The sequence below is a fragment of the Chrysochloris asiatica genome, unplaced genomic scaffold, assembly GCF_000296735.1.
Source record: "Chrysochloris asiatica unplaced genomic scaffold, ChrAsi1.0 scaffold00042, whole genome shotgun sequence".
Lineage (NCBI taxonomy): Eukaryota > Metazoa > Chordata > Mammalia > Afrosoricida > Chrysochloridae > Chrysochloris > Chrysochloris asiatica.
Window position 1 is genome coordinate 17140889 of NW_006408560.1, and position 14714 is coordinate 17155602.

Sequence of the window (14714 nt, forward strand, 5' to 3'; positions counted from 1 at the left end):
CTTTTTGGTATTCTGGTTCCAGATCTTTGCACGTTTTATTGTAATATTTAGCTTTATCTTCTCGAGCTGATCTTTGAAATTTTCTGTCCAGCTCTTGGACCTCCTCATTTTTTCCATTTGCTTTAGCATCTCTACGCTGCAGAGCAAGTTTCAGTGTCTCTTCAGACATCCATTTTGATCTTTTCCTTCTTTCTTGTCTTCTCAATGACTTTTGGCTTTCTTCCTGTATGATGTTCTTGATGTCATCCCACAACTCTTCTGGTTCTCAGTCTTTAGTGTTTAATGTATCAGATCTGTTCTTCAGATGATCTCTAAATTAAGGTGGGAAACATTCAAGGTTATATTTTGGCTCTCATGGACTTGTTTTCATTTTCTTCAGCTTCAGTTTGAATTTGTATATGAGTAATTGATGATCTGTTCCACAGTCTGCCCCTGGCCTTGTTTTCACTGATGATATGGCACTTTTCCATCTTCTCTTTCTGCAGATGTAGTCAATTTTATTTCTATGTTTTCCATCTGGTGAGGTCCATGTGTATAGTTGTCTGTTATGCTATCTAAAGAAGGTATTTGAAATGAACAAATCATTGGTTTAGCAGAATTCTATCATGCGTTCTCCAGCATCATTTCTATCATCAAGGCCATATTTTCCAACTATTGATTCTTCCTCTTTGTTCCCAACTTTTGCATTCCAATCACCAGTAATGATCAATACAACTTGATTGCATGTTTGATGAATTTCAGATTGAAGAAGTTGTTAGAATTCTTCTGTTTTGTCCTCACTGGCTTTAGTGGTTGGTGCATAAATTTGAATAATAGTGGTATTAACAGGGCTTCCCTGTAGGCACATGAATATTATTCTATCACAGACAGCGTTGTACCTTCATGACTAATCTGTATATGTTCTTTTTGATGATGAATGCAACACCATTCCTCTTCAATTTGTCATTCCCTGCATAGCAAAGCATGAATCAAAATGACCAATACCAGTCCATTTCAGCTCACTCACGCCTAAGATATTGATGTTTATGCGTTCCATTTCATTTTTGACAACTTCCAATTTTCCCAGATTCATACTTCATACATTCCTTGTTCCAGTTTTCGGTGGATGTTTACAGCTGTTTATCTTCATTTTGAGTTGTGTCCCATCAGCAAATGAAGGTCCCAAGGGCTTTTCTTCCACGAGCTTTACTCCATTCTTTTCACGTTCAACTCTACTTTGAGGAGGCAGCTCTTCCCCAGTCACATTTTGAGTGCCCTCCAACCTGAGGGGCTCATTTTCCGGCCCTATATCTGACAGTGTTTTTCTGCTATTCATAAGGTTTTCAGTGAGTAAAGATCCAGAAGTAGTTCATCACTTTTTCTTCCTAGTCTGTCTTTGTCTGGAAGCTCATCTGAAACCTTTCCACCATGGGTGACCCTGCTGGTTATTTAAATTACCGGTGGCATACCTTTCAGAATCACAGCAACTCACAAGCCACCACAGTATGACAAACTGACAGACAAGTAGTGGCCGTTTGTTGTGGTGTTAGGCACCATCAAGTCATTTCCAACTCAGAGTGACCCTATGTGTAACAGACGGAAACACTACGTGGTCCTGCATCATCTTCACAGTCATTGCCATGTTTGAGCCTAAGGCCTCAGCCTCTGTGACAATCCATGCTTTTTTTGCTGACCCTCTACTTTACCAAGCATGAAGTCCTTCTCCAGTTACTGGGCAAATCTCCTGGTCTATATCTTCTTGTTGTTTGTATTGTTAAGTGCTGTTGAGTCAGTTCTTATTCATGATAACCCTGCGCAGGATTTCAGAGGAGCTGCTGGTGAGTTTGGACCACCAACCTTGTTTAAAGTCAGCAATCCAGTGCTTATCCTACAGTGCCACACCATGACTTCATGTCTATATATAATCTATAATAAAATATTTTAATATTCTCAAGATCTTTTTGTATTTTCATGTTTCTCAACACTTAACAAAATGACTTATAGACCTTCAGGTGTTGGTTGAATAATCACTGTAGGATCAGCACTGGACTGCAAGGTCAGTTTGAACCACAAAGTCAGTGATTCAAATTCACCAGCCACTCCTTGGAAACCCTCTCTGTATAGGTTGCTATGAGTTGGAACCAACTTGACAGCATTAAACAACAACAATTGGATGAATACATGATTCTGATCAAAGTCATGTAACACATCTCATGAAGATGAAAAATTAGGAAGAATGATAAAATAATTTACATGAATTAGTCAAAATATGAAGCCTAGCAAAAGAGGAATAGAAATTGAGTGCTCAAAGTTATCAGTGAAAGAACTCTGGAGTAACAGTGTTGGACATAAGCAATGTCGTATGAGAAGAAGCTCATAAGAAAGGACTGCAATTAAAAAAATTATTTTGGTCTTCTGTATTATAAGCACACACAGAGAAAACATAGGCGTTACCTGAGTGGATCCCTTGCTGATCTTCTTCCTGCAAGTTAAACAAAGAAGCATGCATGTGAATGGCAGAAATCTTCTTTCTTAGTTGTGTTCACTAATCATGTACCTTGTTCCATATATCTTTCTGTGGCTGGATTCCAGCATGAAATTAGTGATTATTAGGCAGAGATTTCATATTTGTGTCTATAATAGTTCAGTAGGCTCCAAACCACAAAACTCATTTGTAGTAGAGCTAGAATGTGAACCTAAGCCTCCAAACCACCAAGTTTGTTGCCATTTTAGATTCTATTTTTGCAACCACATCCTGACAAGGGTACTTGGAGTTAGGTGTTACCACTGAGATGGAGTTACATGCCCTAAGATACCAGAAAAGCTTAAAACTTAAATGCAAATCTCACATTGTTCTCTCTTGCACAGTTTCCAATTTGCTTCATGGAGAATGGCAGTGATGGCTGTGTGCTGTGGAGTTGGTTCCAATCATAGCGAACCTGTATAGGGTTTCTGAGGCTGTAAATCTTTACAGGAATAGAAAGCCTTGTCTTTCTCCTGTGAAATGGCTTGTAGTTTTAAGCTGCTGACCTTGAGGTTAGCAGCCCAAATCGTAACCACTACATTATCAAATATAAATTAAAATGTGCTACCAAATGTGATAGAGCATGGAACTAAACATTCGGTACTCTGGAATAATAATAATAATAGCATGATAAGCTTGGTGGCCAGGTGAAGCATCTTTGAGGAAATGGCATTAAACTGAAAAGTGAGAGAGATTCAGCACTGAGTAGAATCTGAGGATGTACAGATAAGCATGTCAGGAAGGAGGAAAATAATTGATGCATTGACTAGAACTAGGAGATCGTCAACATAACTGGAGCTCTTGACATTACTTCTCTTCTGTTATTGATGTTGTTAGTTGCTGTTGAGTTGATTCCAACTCATAGCGAACCCATTTGTGTAGAGTAGAACTACACACCATAGGGTTTTCAGAAGAAGATCACCTGGCCTATCTTCTGAAATACCTCAGGGTGAATTTGAACAGACAATCTTTCAGTTAGTAGCCAAGCACTTAACAACATGTCCTACCCTAGGAACCTACTTTTCTTCTAAGGATTAATTATTTTTTAGTATTTTAATATAAAAAATAAAATCACAGAAGCACACATTATCAATTGAGCATTTACTAAGAACACTTGGGAAAAAGAAAACTATTTGAGACTTTACATTACTTTTTTATTATTATTTAGAAAATTTATTGGAAGATGTTTTTGTTTTTAAGTTGTTATTGTGAACTGAATGATAGTTTACATGGGGGAACATAAGATTTACACTCATAGTTTCACTGCAATGATTACAATCTCCTCCGTGTAAATTTCATCATTCAGCAAATTACTTTACTAGATGTCATTCCTACTTCCTGGGTGGTTGTCAGCAAAATAGTAAGCAGGGTGGTCAGTGAAATACAGTCATTTACAATATACACATCCCAGATCCAGTGTATTTCAGTGAAAACAACTCCACAATAACAGATCCCCATTCTCTATAAATACTAACCTGTTTTTCTCTTGAGCCAGTAACAAAACAGTAAGACCATAGTAGAGGGAACAAGGATGCCAAGCAGCCCCTTAATGACTCCTGAAGTCAGAAGTTCCATTCTGTTCTCGGTAGGCACTGAGAGAAGAGACCTATGCATGAACTTGGGGTTTGGAGTGCAGAGATCTTGGGTGTGGGTTGTAGCCATGTTCTGCTTTTCCTAGGAGGAATTCACTAATTTACCTAGGAACTTGCAGCAGATCATACTGATGAAAGGAGAAGAAAAACACTTAGCATTTTGGTCCACCATACCGCCAGATACATTGCCCAGACCACCACGACCTGCAGAAGCCCCACCAGCAGTACAGTGGCAACACCAGCAAAACTTTCTCAGGAAGCTGGGCAAGAAACCCTGATCAAGACAGTTCAGTGGTTTGAGTCATACCTGTGATGTTGAGTGACACAATCTCACTACGTTTCATTCCCAGGTCATTGCTAGCCTTGCAGAAATAATTTCCAGAATGTTCTATTGTCAGAGACAAGTTGAAGGATACTCCTCCTCTAAGAGAGGCCCAACTGCTTTCCAGGATGACGTCCTTATGGTAAAACTGGTACAGGATCGGAGGAGAGCCTTTTGGGGTCTCACAGTGAAGCTCCACCATGTCCCCCACCATGGCCTGAGCCCCAGTAGTCCTTAAGATGAGGACTGGATGAGACACTGGAACTGACAGAGATAGTTGGCTATCAGAGGGGTCTCTGAGGATGGAACAGATTCATAGTCTCCTCCCACAGAGGCTAAGTCCCATTTAGACTTCCTCAGGGTGCCCCAGGGGAACATGGAGCCCAGTTTGGGACTTGCTGGTTGAAATGAAGAGTAGTAGAACTTACTTCTGACAGTGATGCTCACCAGCCCACTGATTCTGGGGCCATAGCCATTTTCAGCTGCACAGTAATATTGTTCAGTGTCACTCTCCCTCGCCATAAGGATCTCAAACTCTGCAGTTGAGGAACGCTGGGTCTTTGTACCCAGTTTTAAACCAATGGTCCCTTTGTACCAGATGAAAGTGATGTTTCCTGTGCCCTTAGCAACTGAGCAGACAAAGACCAGCTTCTTTCCTTCCACCACCTGTCCCCCTGAGGGCTGTGCCTCCAAGCTCACATCAGAGACAGGGACCCCTGTATAAACAGAAAATGACATAGGTCTCTGAGTAGGGAAGATTTCAGGGAGATGGAGTAGAGCTGACAGAGCTGAAAGCAAAGACCTGCTAAAGTCAGTGATCCATAGAGTTTCAAGGGAATCCTGGTGTGGTGCTGCAGGATAATATCCTGGACAGAAGGTCGTTTGAATCACAAGTTGAAACTGCAGCTGAAACTCACCAGCTGCTCCTTGGAAACCCTGCACAGGGTTGCTATGAGTCAGAACCAACTCAATAGTATTTAACAACAACAAAAGGGACAAAAGTTGTGTAAGTTGGGGTAAGGGACTGCTGGTGTCTGAATATTTGAAATTCATGGCACTAGTGTAAAAAGCATAGTGGTTACGAATTGGGCTGTGAACCGCAAAGTCAGCAGTTCAAAACTACCAGCTGTTCCGTGGGGAAAAGATGAGGTTTTTCTGCTCCCGTAAAGATTTACAGCCTTGGAAACCCTGTACAGGGTCGCTATGAGTCGGAATCGACTCCACAGCACATAACAACAACAAGTGTAAAAAAAAAAAGATACCATAATCTTACCCTGGGGTTGTAGCATTATCACCTCCCTCCCAAGGTCAGTGTGACACCCAGATGAAGAGAGAAATTCAGGTACACCTTTAGACCAGCTCCTATTCCCATCGGAGCAGACAACAGTAGACAGGGACCATCAGATCACCCGGGCTCATTTCTGAGCTTCTAAACCCTCGGCTATGGTGGTTACAAGGTATGATGTTTACAAGTCTTGGTTTCAAATCAAACTTCCTGTGTTTGAATGCTGATTTCAACTCTTACTTGTTGTGCATCCTTCATCAATTTACTTAACTTCTCTGAACTCAGTTTTTCATCTGTGAAATGGAGATAAGGATTCGATTCGACAATGTATGTGGTGCATTAGGACAGCGTCTGCTGTGCATTAACTGTTCACAGAGATAACTAGGCTTTTTTGTTGTTGTTCTGGTCCAATTTCATCAGTGTTGAATTTTAAGTAATTTTAGGAAAGTCCATTCTTTTGGAAGTAGTAGACATTTGCTTTATGGCACAGTGGGTAGGCCTTTGTTTGACAATGGGAGAGAATTTGGGAAATATCCACCTTGAAATGGAATAACACAATTCAAAATCACAAAATCCCTCTTTTCTTTTGATCTTTCAATATCAAGCTCTAGCTTCTCTCCCATAAACCCCTTTTTAATAGTCAATTATATATTCTTATTCCACAAAACTTACTACCTCAGTCAGATTTCTCTTTTCTCTGAAGCCTCTACTAATAAATCAACCTTGTACAATATGGCAGTGGTGGTGGTGTACCGACTCATAGCGAACCTGCATAGGGTTCCTGAGGCTGTAAATCTTTATAGGAGCAGAAAGCCTCATCTTTCTTCTATGGAAAGACTGGTAGTTTCCAACTGCCTACTAAGGTTAGCAGCCCAACTCCCAACCAGTACAATATCAGAACTCTTTTTATGCAATATAGCCCCACATAGCTTCCCCCAACAATTCAGAGTGCTGGCTAAATATCAAGTTCTTATAGACAGGGGCCATATGTGTATAAATTTTGCAACCATGTCCTCACACACAGTGTTCCCAAAATATTCTTATTTGGGAACAGCAAGGATAAAGGAACGTCTCTTAAGGCTTCTATTACGGATTTGTATCTCCAAAATATATGTTTTGTAGTCTTGACTCCTATACCTGTGGATGAAATTCCTTTGGGGAATAGGGTTATTTGTTGTGGTAATGAGCTGTGTCAATGTAGAGTGTGCCTTATTGTTAAGTTCCTCCTCACAGTTCTGAGGAGCAGGTGGAGGGTTTGAACCACCGACATTTTGGTTAGCAGCACAGTGCTTATCCTACAGTGCCACATCAGGACTCCATGGTTTTTTTCCTTAACCTTATTTTTTCTGAAAGATAGAAAGAACAGCTTGGACACAGAGACAAGTAAGCACAAATGGGGGAAGAGAGCTGCCACCAAGGAATTCTGAAAGATAGGATTTCTCCCACACTCCCCATCTCCCCCAGAGCCATTTGGACTTCTAATCTAACTGTAAGAACAAAAAAATGTGTTTGCTAGAGCTACTCATTTACGCTATTTATATTATAACATCACTGGGAATCTAAGACAGATCTGATAGAAAGGTTCCCACACATCTCTAGACTAGCTCCTATTCCCATGGGAGCAGAATATGGCAGATAGGGATGGGTGGCCACTGGCCTCATACCACTTCCCTTCTCAGTCCACCCTAGCAAACTGGCCCCATTTGCACTCACTCTGCACGTTTATCTGTATCATCCTGCTCCGTGTAATTCTGGTTTTCACTGTCTTTGCCTCACACCAATAAAATCCTGAGTCTTCAGTCCACATGGGGAGAAGCTGGAGTTCTGGGACACTGTTCCAGGCTGATCCCAAGGTTTCGCCATCTCTGAAGAAGCAGAACTGAAACTGGATATCTGATGCCTGTGGAGGGCGTTGAAACTCACATGTCAGGGTCATTGAGTTTCCTTCTATGGGCGAAGAGGGACTGGGTTTCAGAAACAACTCTAGAGGGGAAAATGAAACACACATTCCAACACAATGAGATTAAGAGTTCCTTGTGTGAGGCACTTTGTGTTCTGAGCACTTGCAAACAGAATTCAAAGAACCAGTCAGATGGATACACAGACTACCTCTCTCTCATATGGACCTCTGAGTGACCTGTGGGCTTTCCTTTGCCATAAACCCACTCTGTTCACCCTCCTTCCCTCCCCTCCTGCCCCTGTGTAGCAGCATCTCCTTTACCTTTAACTTAATCAGTTCCTGCAGCTGGATGGCACAAATAGTTAAATATTCAGTTGCTAACTGAAATGTTGGTGGTTCAAATCCACTCAGAGGCATCTTGAAAAAAGGCCTGGTAATTTACTTCTGAAAGATAACAGCCTTAAGAACCCTATGGAGCAGTTCCACTCTGACACACACAGGGTTACCATAAATTGGAGTCAACGCCACAGAAATGTTTGTGCTTTCTCTTGTTTTTAACTTCCTCCTCAGAATAGAGCTTAGAAGAGCAGGAGGTAAGAACCAGGACAGGGTGAACAGCAAGGATCTAGCGACTTGCAGCTCAGCGCTTGTTTCAGATTATTCCCAAACTGCAGAGACAGATGTCAAACACTTGGTAACAGTAACTTTTTGTCTTCATCCTCAATGCAAATTTGATTGCTCTTTAGGCTGTATTTAGGCATGTGGCTTTAAGGAGTTATAGCAGGGCTAGAATAAACACACAAGCATGTGAGGAACTCAGAAGACTGAGTTTGCTCCGAGATTCTCTTTCGACAGGCTTGAGGGTCTGCTTTCCTTCTGTCTTAAAATTACAGGATTACCTTTTTTAGTTCTGTGGTATTTTATGTATAAGAAATGATTGTCAAATTTATTAGATGTGAATATACCTTAGTAAAAGATTAGGGGGAAGAGGCATATCCTCACCTGGGTAACGCAGGACTTTGAATCCTTAACAGAGTGAAACTAGCTTACATTAACCATGGTCTGAGAGAGAAAACCTTGATGATAAGCAGTTGGTGCTACTACCTAAGGCTAGAGGCAGAAGGAGACAGCACTGCTTCTTTTATCCTGTGGACTGAGTTATTTCTTGTAGGCGTCTGGCATTTCCTACTTCTTTTATCCTATGGACTGAGTTATTTCTTGTAGGTGTCTGGCATTTCCTCCATCACCCCTAATGGAACACCCAGCAGGGGAGAACCCAGTTTAGTGTCTCTGAACTTGGGAGGATAGAGATTCTCAAGTATTAATCTTCAGCACCCTCTGCCTTCCTTGTACACATGTATCTCTTTCCCCACGCCAGCAAGTTTCTCAGATATAAGACTGTGATCTTGAGAGACTCGAGAAAGACGTGTTCACCAGCTGGCTGAGCAGGTGCATATCAAGTGTACAGACTGATGTGAACAGAGCAGCCCAGGCCCCAGGGAACCGCAGCAATGTCATCAGCGTGTAACTTGGATGTGCAGGGTCTACCCAGGTCTACAAGTCTCCTCTGCTGACTCAAATGACAAGGCGCCCGTGGACCATGAAGAAGATAGGGAAGTGCAACTCACCAATTCGTTCACAGAGTGAAGCTGGGAGAAAATAAAGCAAAAATCAGTAGACAGCAGCAAATCCCAAACATGCAAAGTTTATTCAAAAATCCATCCTTCTTCCCTCTTGTCCTCCCTTGTCTCTACCTTCCTTCCTCAAATTTTCTCTTCTCTTCTTGCCTCTCCCTTCTTGTTCCCTTCACTGTTCCTTCTCTCTTTTCCTCTTATTCTTTCCTCATATTCCACACGATTCACAAAGCCCCTCCCCATAAAACAACACATGACTCTTTTTATATGATTGTAAAATATTTTGCAATCATTTCACTCAGCTGTGATTAGGAAATGGTGCCTTCCCTTTTAAACACTGAACAGCTCCCTTCTTCAAGTCCCTAACTTCCAGCTTTCCCCCCCCCCTCAAAAGTCTCCATGATCAGCTCAAGATGCATTACTCATGGTAACAACAGTCAGATGAGAAGAGTGGAGAGGTCATCCTCAAAGTAATGATGACCCTTCATTTACCAAATTCAGATCACAATTCAGGTTTAGAGACCAGAGAAGAAAATTGGGCCATAGTATTTTGGTGTGGTGCTATGGGTTAATGCACCAAAGTTAGTTTGAACTACAAGGCTGGTGGTTCAAGCTCACCAGATGCTCCTTAGAAATCCTATACAGGGCCACTATGGGTTGGAGCCAACTCAGTGGCACTTAACAACAACAACATTTTGACATACTGATAAAGAGGAGAAAATTTGTGGGAAAATGCATGTTCTATGGACTAGTGGTATGGTGCTGTAGGATAAGCACTATACAGTTAACCATAAGGTAGGAGATTCAAACCCACCAGCAGCTCCTTGGAAACCTTACACAGGGTTGTTATCACTCAAAACCAACTAGAAAAACAACACCAAATAGCCAGATGGTATAGAATTGTATACAGCTTCTTTTTCTTACAAATTTTACATCATTGAGAAAAATGCTTTACCTCTCTGTACTTTAGTTTCCTTCTTTGTAAAATGGAGAAAATAATAGTACCTACCTCACAGAGTTTTTGTGAGAATTACATAAGATAATACTTATAAAGTACTTAGAATGGTAGTGGTAGTTATGTGCAGTAAAGTCGGTTTCAACTCATAGCAACCCCACATAGGGTCTTCGAGGCTATAAATCTTTACAGGAACAGAAAGCCTCATCTTTGTCCTGTGGAATGGCTGGTAGTTTCAAACTGCTGACCTTGAGGTTAGCAACCAGACTCGTAACCACTACACTACCAGAGCTCCTTAAAGTGCTTAGAATGTTGTTGTTGTTGTTGAGTACTGCGGAGTCGGTTCCTACTCATAGTTACCCTGCACAGTGTTTCCAAGGCTGTAAATCTTTATGAGAGCAGAAGGCCTCATCTTTCTTCCGCGGAACCGCTGGTAGTTTCGAACTGCTGACCTTCAGATTGGCAGCCTGATTCATAACCACTACACTACCAGAGCTCTTTGTACTTAGAATAGTGCCTGAAATTTAGATGTCGTTGTTAGGTGCCATTGAGTCAGTACTGACTCATAGTGATCTCATATTGCTTCCTGATGTGGCACTGTAGGACAAGAACTGGATTGCTAACCACCAGCTGCTCCTTGGAAACCCTATAGAGGGCCACTGTGAGTGAGAACTGACTCGATGACAATTAACAACAACTTCTTCTTGTTGTTGTGAAGTGCCGTCGAGTCAATTCTGACCCATAGCAACCCTGTATAGGGTTTCCAAGGAGCAGCTGGTGAGCTTGAACTGCCGACCTTGCAGTTCAAATGGCTTTGCAATCTGGCGCATTAACCCACAACACCACACCAAGACTCCTAACAACAACTACTATTATTTAAATAGCCCTGGTGATGCTATAGGATAAACACTGAACAACCTCAACTCAGGCAGTTCAAACCCACCAGTTACTCCTTGAGAGAAAGATGAGGCTTTCTGCTCCCGTAAACATTTACAGCTTTGGGAACTCTGTACAGAGTGCTATGAATCAGAACTGATTTGGTGGTAGTGGGTATTGGGGCACTATCATTATTTCTCTTTTTGTTCATGTTTAGTTTGAGATACTTAACATTTTAGATTAAATGTTTATGAAAATAATTAGTTCTTCAGACAGAGAGGAGGGAGCAATAGCTAACATAAAAATCACATTTTGTTTATTCATTCATTCAACAAATATTTTTGAGTGCTTACTATATGCTAGGCATTGTGGGCAGCACTGGGGTTACAAGAGTGAACATGAATAACAGTCTGCCACCAAAGGATTTACATTAGAGTAGGGAGAGAGCCAATCAAGTAGCAGAGATTTCAGAGAGTAGTCAGTACTACAAGAAAAATAAAGCAATGAAATAAGCTACAGAGTAGCTGACAATAGTCATAACTATTTAGAACAATGCCACTTGAGTAGATACTGAAATGAGAAACATTCAGTGACTCTTCTGAATGTTCAGCAAAGAGCATATAAATGAAAAGGCTTTGACGAGGGAATGAGAAAGAATAAGAGGAAGGACGTGTTCTTGGGCTTGACTGTGGGGTTGTGGGGGCTATGGATTGTGGTAAATACTATTGTGTGAGAACTAGGCTGAGGGTGCTTTGTGGACGTGATGATAATTGGATTTCATTCTAGATGTGATAGGGAGCCATGGAAGTTCTGATTCAATTTGCACTTGTGTAAGATCACTTTTATTCTGTGAGAAGAACCAACTATAGATGAGCAACAGAAGCAGGATGAATATTAGTAGAGGAGTTTAGTCTAGAAGAGAGACTAGGGTGCTTCAGATTAGGAAGCACTGATGATGTTCAGTGGCCAGTTTCAGTATAAATTTGGAAGATAAAATTATTAGAGTTTGCTTATGAATCAGATATGAAGTGTAAAGGAAAAGAGGAATTACGTATGACTCCTAAATGTTTGGTTATAGCAACTGAATAAATCGTGCTAACATTTACTGAAATATAGAAATCATGAGGAGAAATAATTTAAGTTTTGAGTGGTGGTGGTGCAGATACAAAATCAAAAGATGTTTGGATATGTTGAATTTAAGATACTTCTTATACACCTGAATGAGAGTTGAGTATATGAAACAGGTTCAAAGGAGAGGAAACATGTTCAAATCTGAAGAACTAACATCAGTGCACACTTAAAGTGGTACATAAGTGACCAGATATGTTTCTTGGGCAAGTGTGTATGAATAGAGAAGATAAATCAAGGTACCAACCTTGGAGAAGTTTGTAAAAGGATGCAAATGCATAAAAGAAGACTGAGGACCAGCAGATAGTGAGTTAACAAGATAACCAGCAGAGCATGGTGTTCCGGAAGTCAGGTGAAAACATGTTTCAAGAAGAAGTGTTCAACTATGTCAAATGCCCTGAGAGGTTTAGTAAAATGAAAATTGATCTCTGGGAGCAGCAACATGGAGGTGGTTGATAATATTAGCAAGAACAGTCTCAATAGTGCATGGGGATGAAATATTGATTGGAATGGGTTCAATAAAGAATGAGGGAAAACAAAAAAAACTATAGGAACTTAAAACAGTTTAGCAGTTACCAGAGGTTAGGGATGCGGAAAAATTTAAATGAGAGCATGAGGGGCTTTTTGAAGTGATGAAAATATTCTATATGTTAATTGTCCTGATGATTACATTATCTCTAAACATTTGTTAAAATCCACAGAAGATATAAACAAACTAAAATGAATTTTTAAAAGAAAGGATACTCCCTGAAAACTTTGTAAAGGGAGTCAAAGAAATGATGCAGTAGATGAAGGAGACCATGGTTGCCCTAGAGTTTCCTAGTCTATAAATCTTTATAAAAACAGAGTGTCCCCTTTTTCTCCTATGGAGCAGCTGGTGGGTTCCAACTACCAACTTTTTGGTTAGCAACCAAACACTTGACCCACTGTACTGCCAGGACTTGGAGAATGCACAATATATTCATGACAGGGGAAAGCAAAGTATGTGGCTGGGTTGGTAGATCTGCCAATAGGAAGAAGATGGTGAAATGTCTTCTGGTTGCTTCTATTTTCCCAGAGACATATTGTTGTTGTTGTTGTTGTTAAGTGCCATCGAGTTGTATTAAGCAGGCCATAAATTGAGAGTAAGAGAGAGAGTTTGAGGGGAAAGGAAAATGTATGGAAGGGTACACATCACAGTTAGGAGACTATGAGCTATGAAAGTACAGTAGGCTTGCCTAACACTGATGATGGCTCACTTAAAAGTTGGGGTATACATTTTAAGTGAGAAAAACCAGCACAATTATGCCTTTTATCTAAGTCATATTCAGCTGCTCCGGCAAAAGTGAGAAACATTCAGAGAACTGTTAATTGGGTAAATGTTACATAGGAAGAGAGATGAGGGTGTATCCCAGGAAGTGTTGGATAAGAGAATCTGAGCTCAGTACTGTGAGGAGTAAGGGCATGGAGGGGAAGAATTGGCAATGAAAAATGACCTTGAGAAGCTGAAGACATGATAAATTTAAGAGAGTAAGACATGAGAAGTGTGGCTGTTGAAACCACGATTTTGGAAGTGGCACAGTTTGGTGGTGATGTGTTTTAGAGTTTGACAATAGGAGTGGGGTGCAAGGAGGAGTAAAGGGAAATAATATTGATAGCAAAAAGGGTAAAGAAATGAGCAGCCAATTTGTAACCTGAATTATATGTATGAGTGCTGAAATAGGAGCAAGGACAGAATTGAGTAATGGAAGGAAAGACATAGACAGCGAATACTTCCTATGTGACAACACTTGAAATGAGAGTTTTCTTTAAAAATCTGACTTTTCCAATATCTTCCTGACTCTGAGCTCCCAGTTGAAAGTGAGCGGCTGCGCATCTCTGAGCATCTCCAGGCAGAGACTTAGCCCTGAGTAGTTCCCATGTCTCTTCAGGAAGTGAAGTCTCCAGGAAGTGACAAGATCCTCTACTCTATTTTGAGTTGTCGTACTCACCACAGATCAACAGCAGGAGTCTCAGCAACATGAGGACCAGGTCAGGAACTGTAACCAGAGATGTTCTCTAATCAAATGGAGAATTTACCTCTGATTCAAGAGGCAGAAGATTGTCAGAGGTTTGAGGAAGTAAGGATAGGAAATTACCCTTCAGCACAGATTTACAAAAATAGATGGAGGAAGAAGAGAAGTATGGCCAGCACACTGTATGCAAAGGTATAGTCTTACACAGGGGATTAGAAGACACCACATTTTTCACTGAGAAATGTAAAAATGGCCAAAGATTAAACACTTGTTTCTTTCCTGTGGAGTCTGAAGTAATTTTAAATGCTCCTACTTATGGTAGTGTGTACCATGGAGTTAATTCTGACCCATAGTGACCCAGTATAGAGTTTCTGAAGTTGTAAATCTTTACAAGAGAAAAATCATACATTTCAACAGCTGACCTTTCAGTTAGCAACCCAATGTGTAACCCACTATACTTCTCAGGTTAGTTTTTAGATTGTTGTCGTTAGATGCCATCAAATTAGTACCAACTCATAGCAACCC

At 40.8% G+C, this 14714-nt stretch overlaps 1 protein-coding gene across 1 annotated transcript in view; it reads right to left on the reverse strand.

The window, feature by feature from the left end:
* FCRL1 (Fc receptor-like 1) overlaps positions 1-14196 on the reverse strand; it is a 24113-nt gene extending 9917 nt beyond the window's left edge. Inside the window, exons 1-7 of the mRNA XM_006861741.1 lie at positions 14166-14196; positions 9231-9251; positions 7416-7685; positions 4846-5133; positions 4403-4681; positions 3979-4095; positions 2434-2461 (exon numbers count right to left, since the gene is read on the reverse strand). Coding sequence (XP_006861803.1) covers positions 2434-2461; positions 3979-4095; positions 4403-4681; positions 4846-5133; positions 7416-7685; positions 9231-9251; positions 14166-14196 — 1034 coding nt within the window. The remainder of the gene's footprint in view (positions 1-2433; positions 2462-3978; positions 4096-4402; positions 4682-4845; positions 5134-7415; positions 7686-9230; positions 9252-14165) is intronic.
* Between the last annotated feature and the right edge of the window lie 518 nt (positions 14197-14714).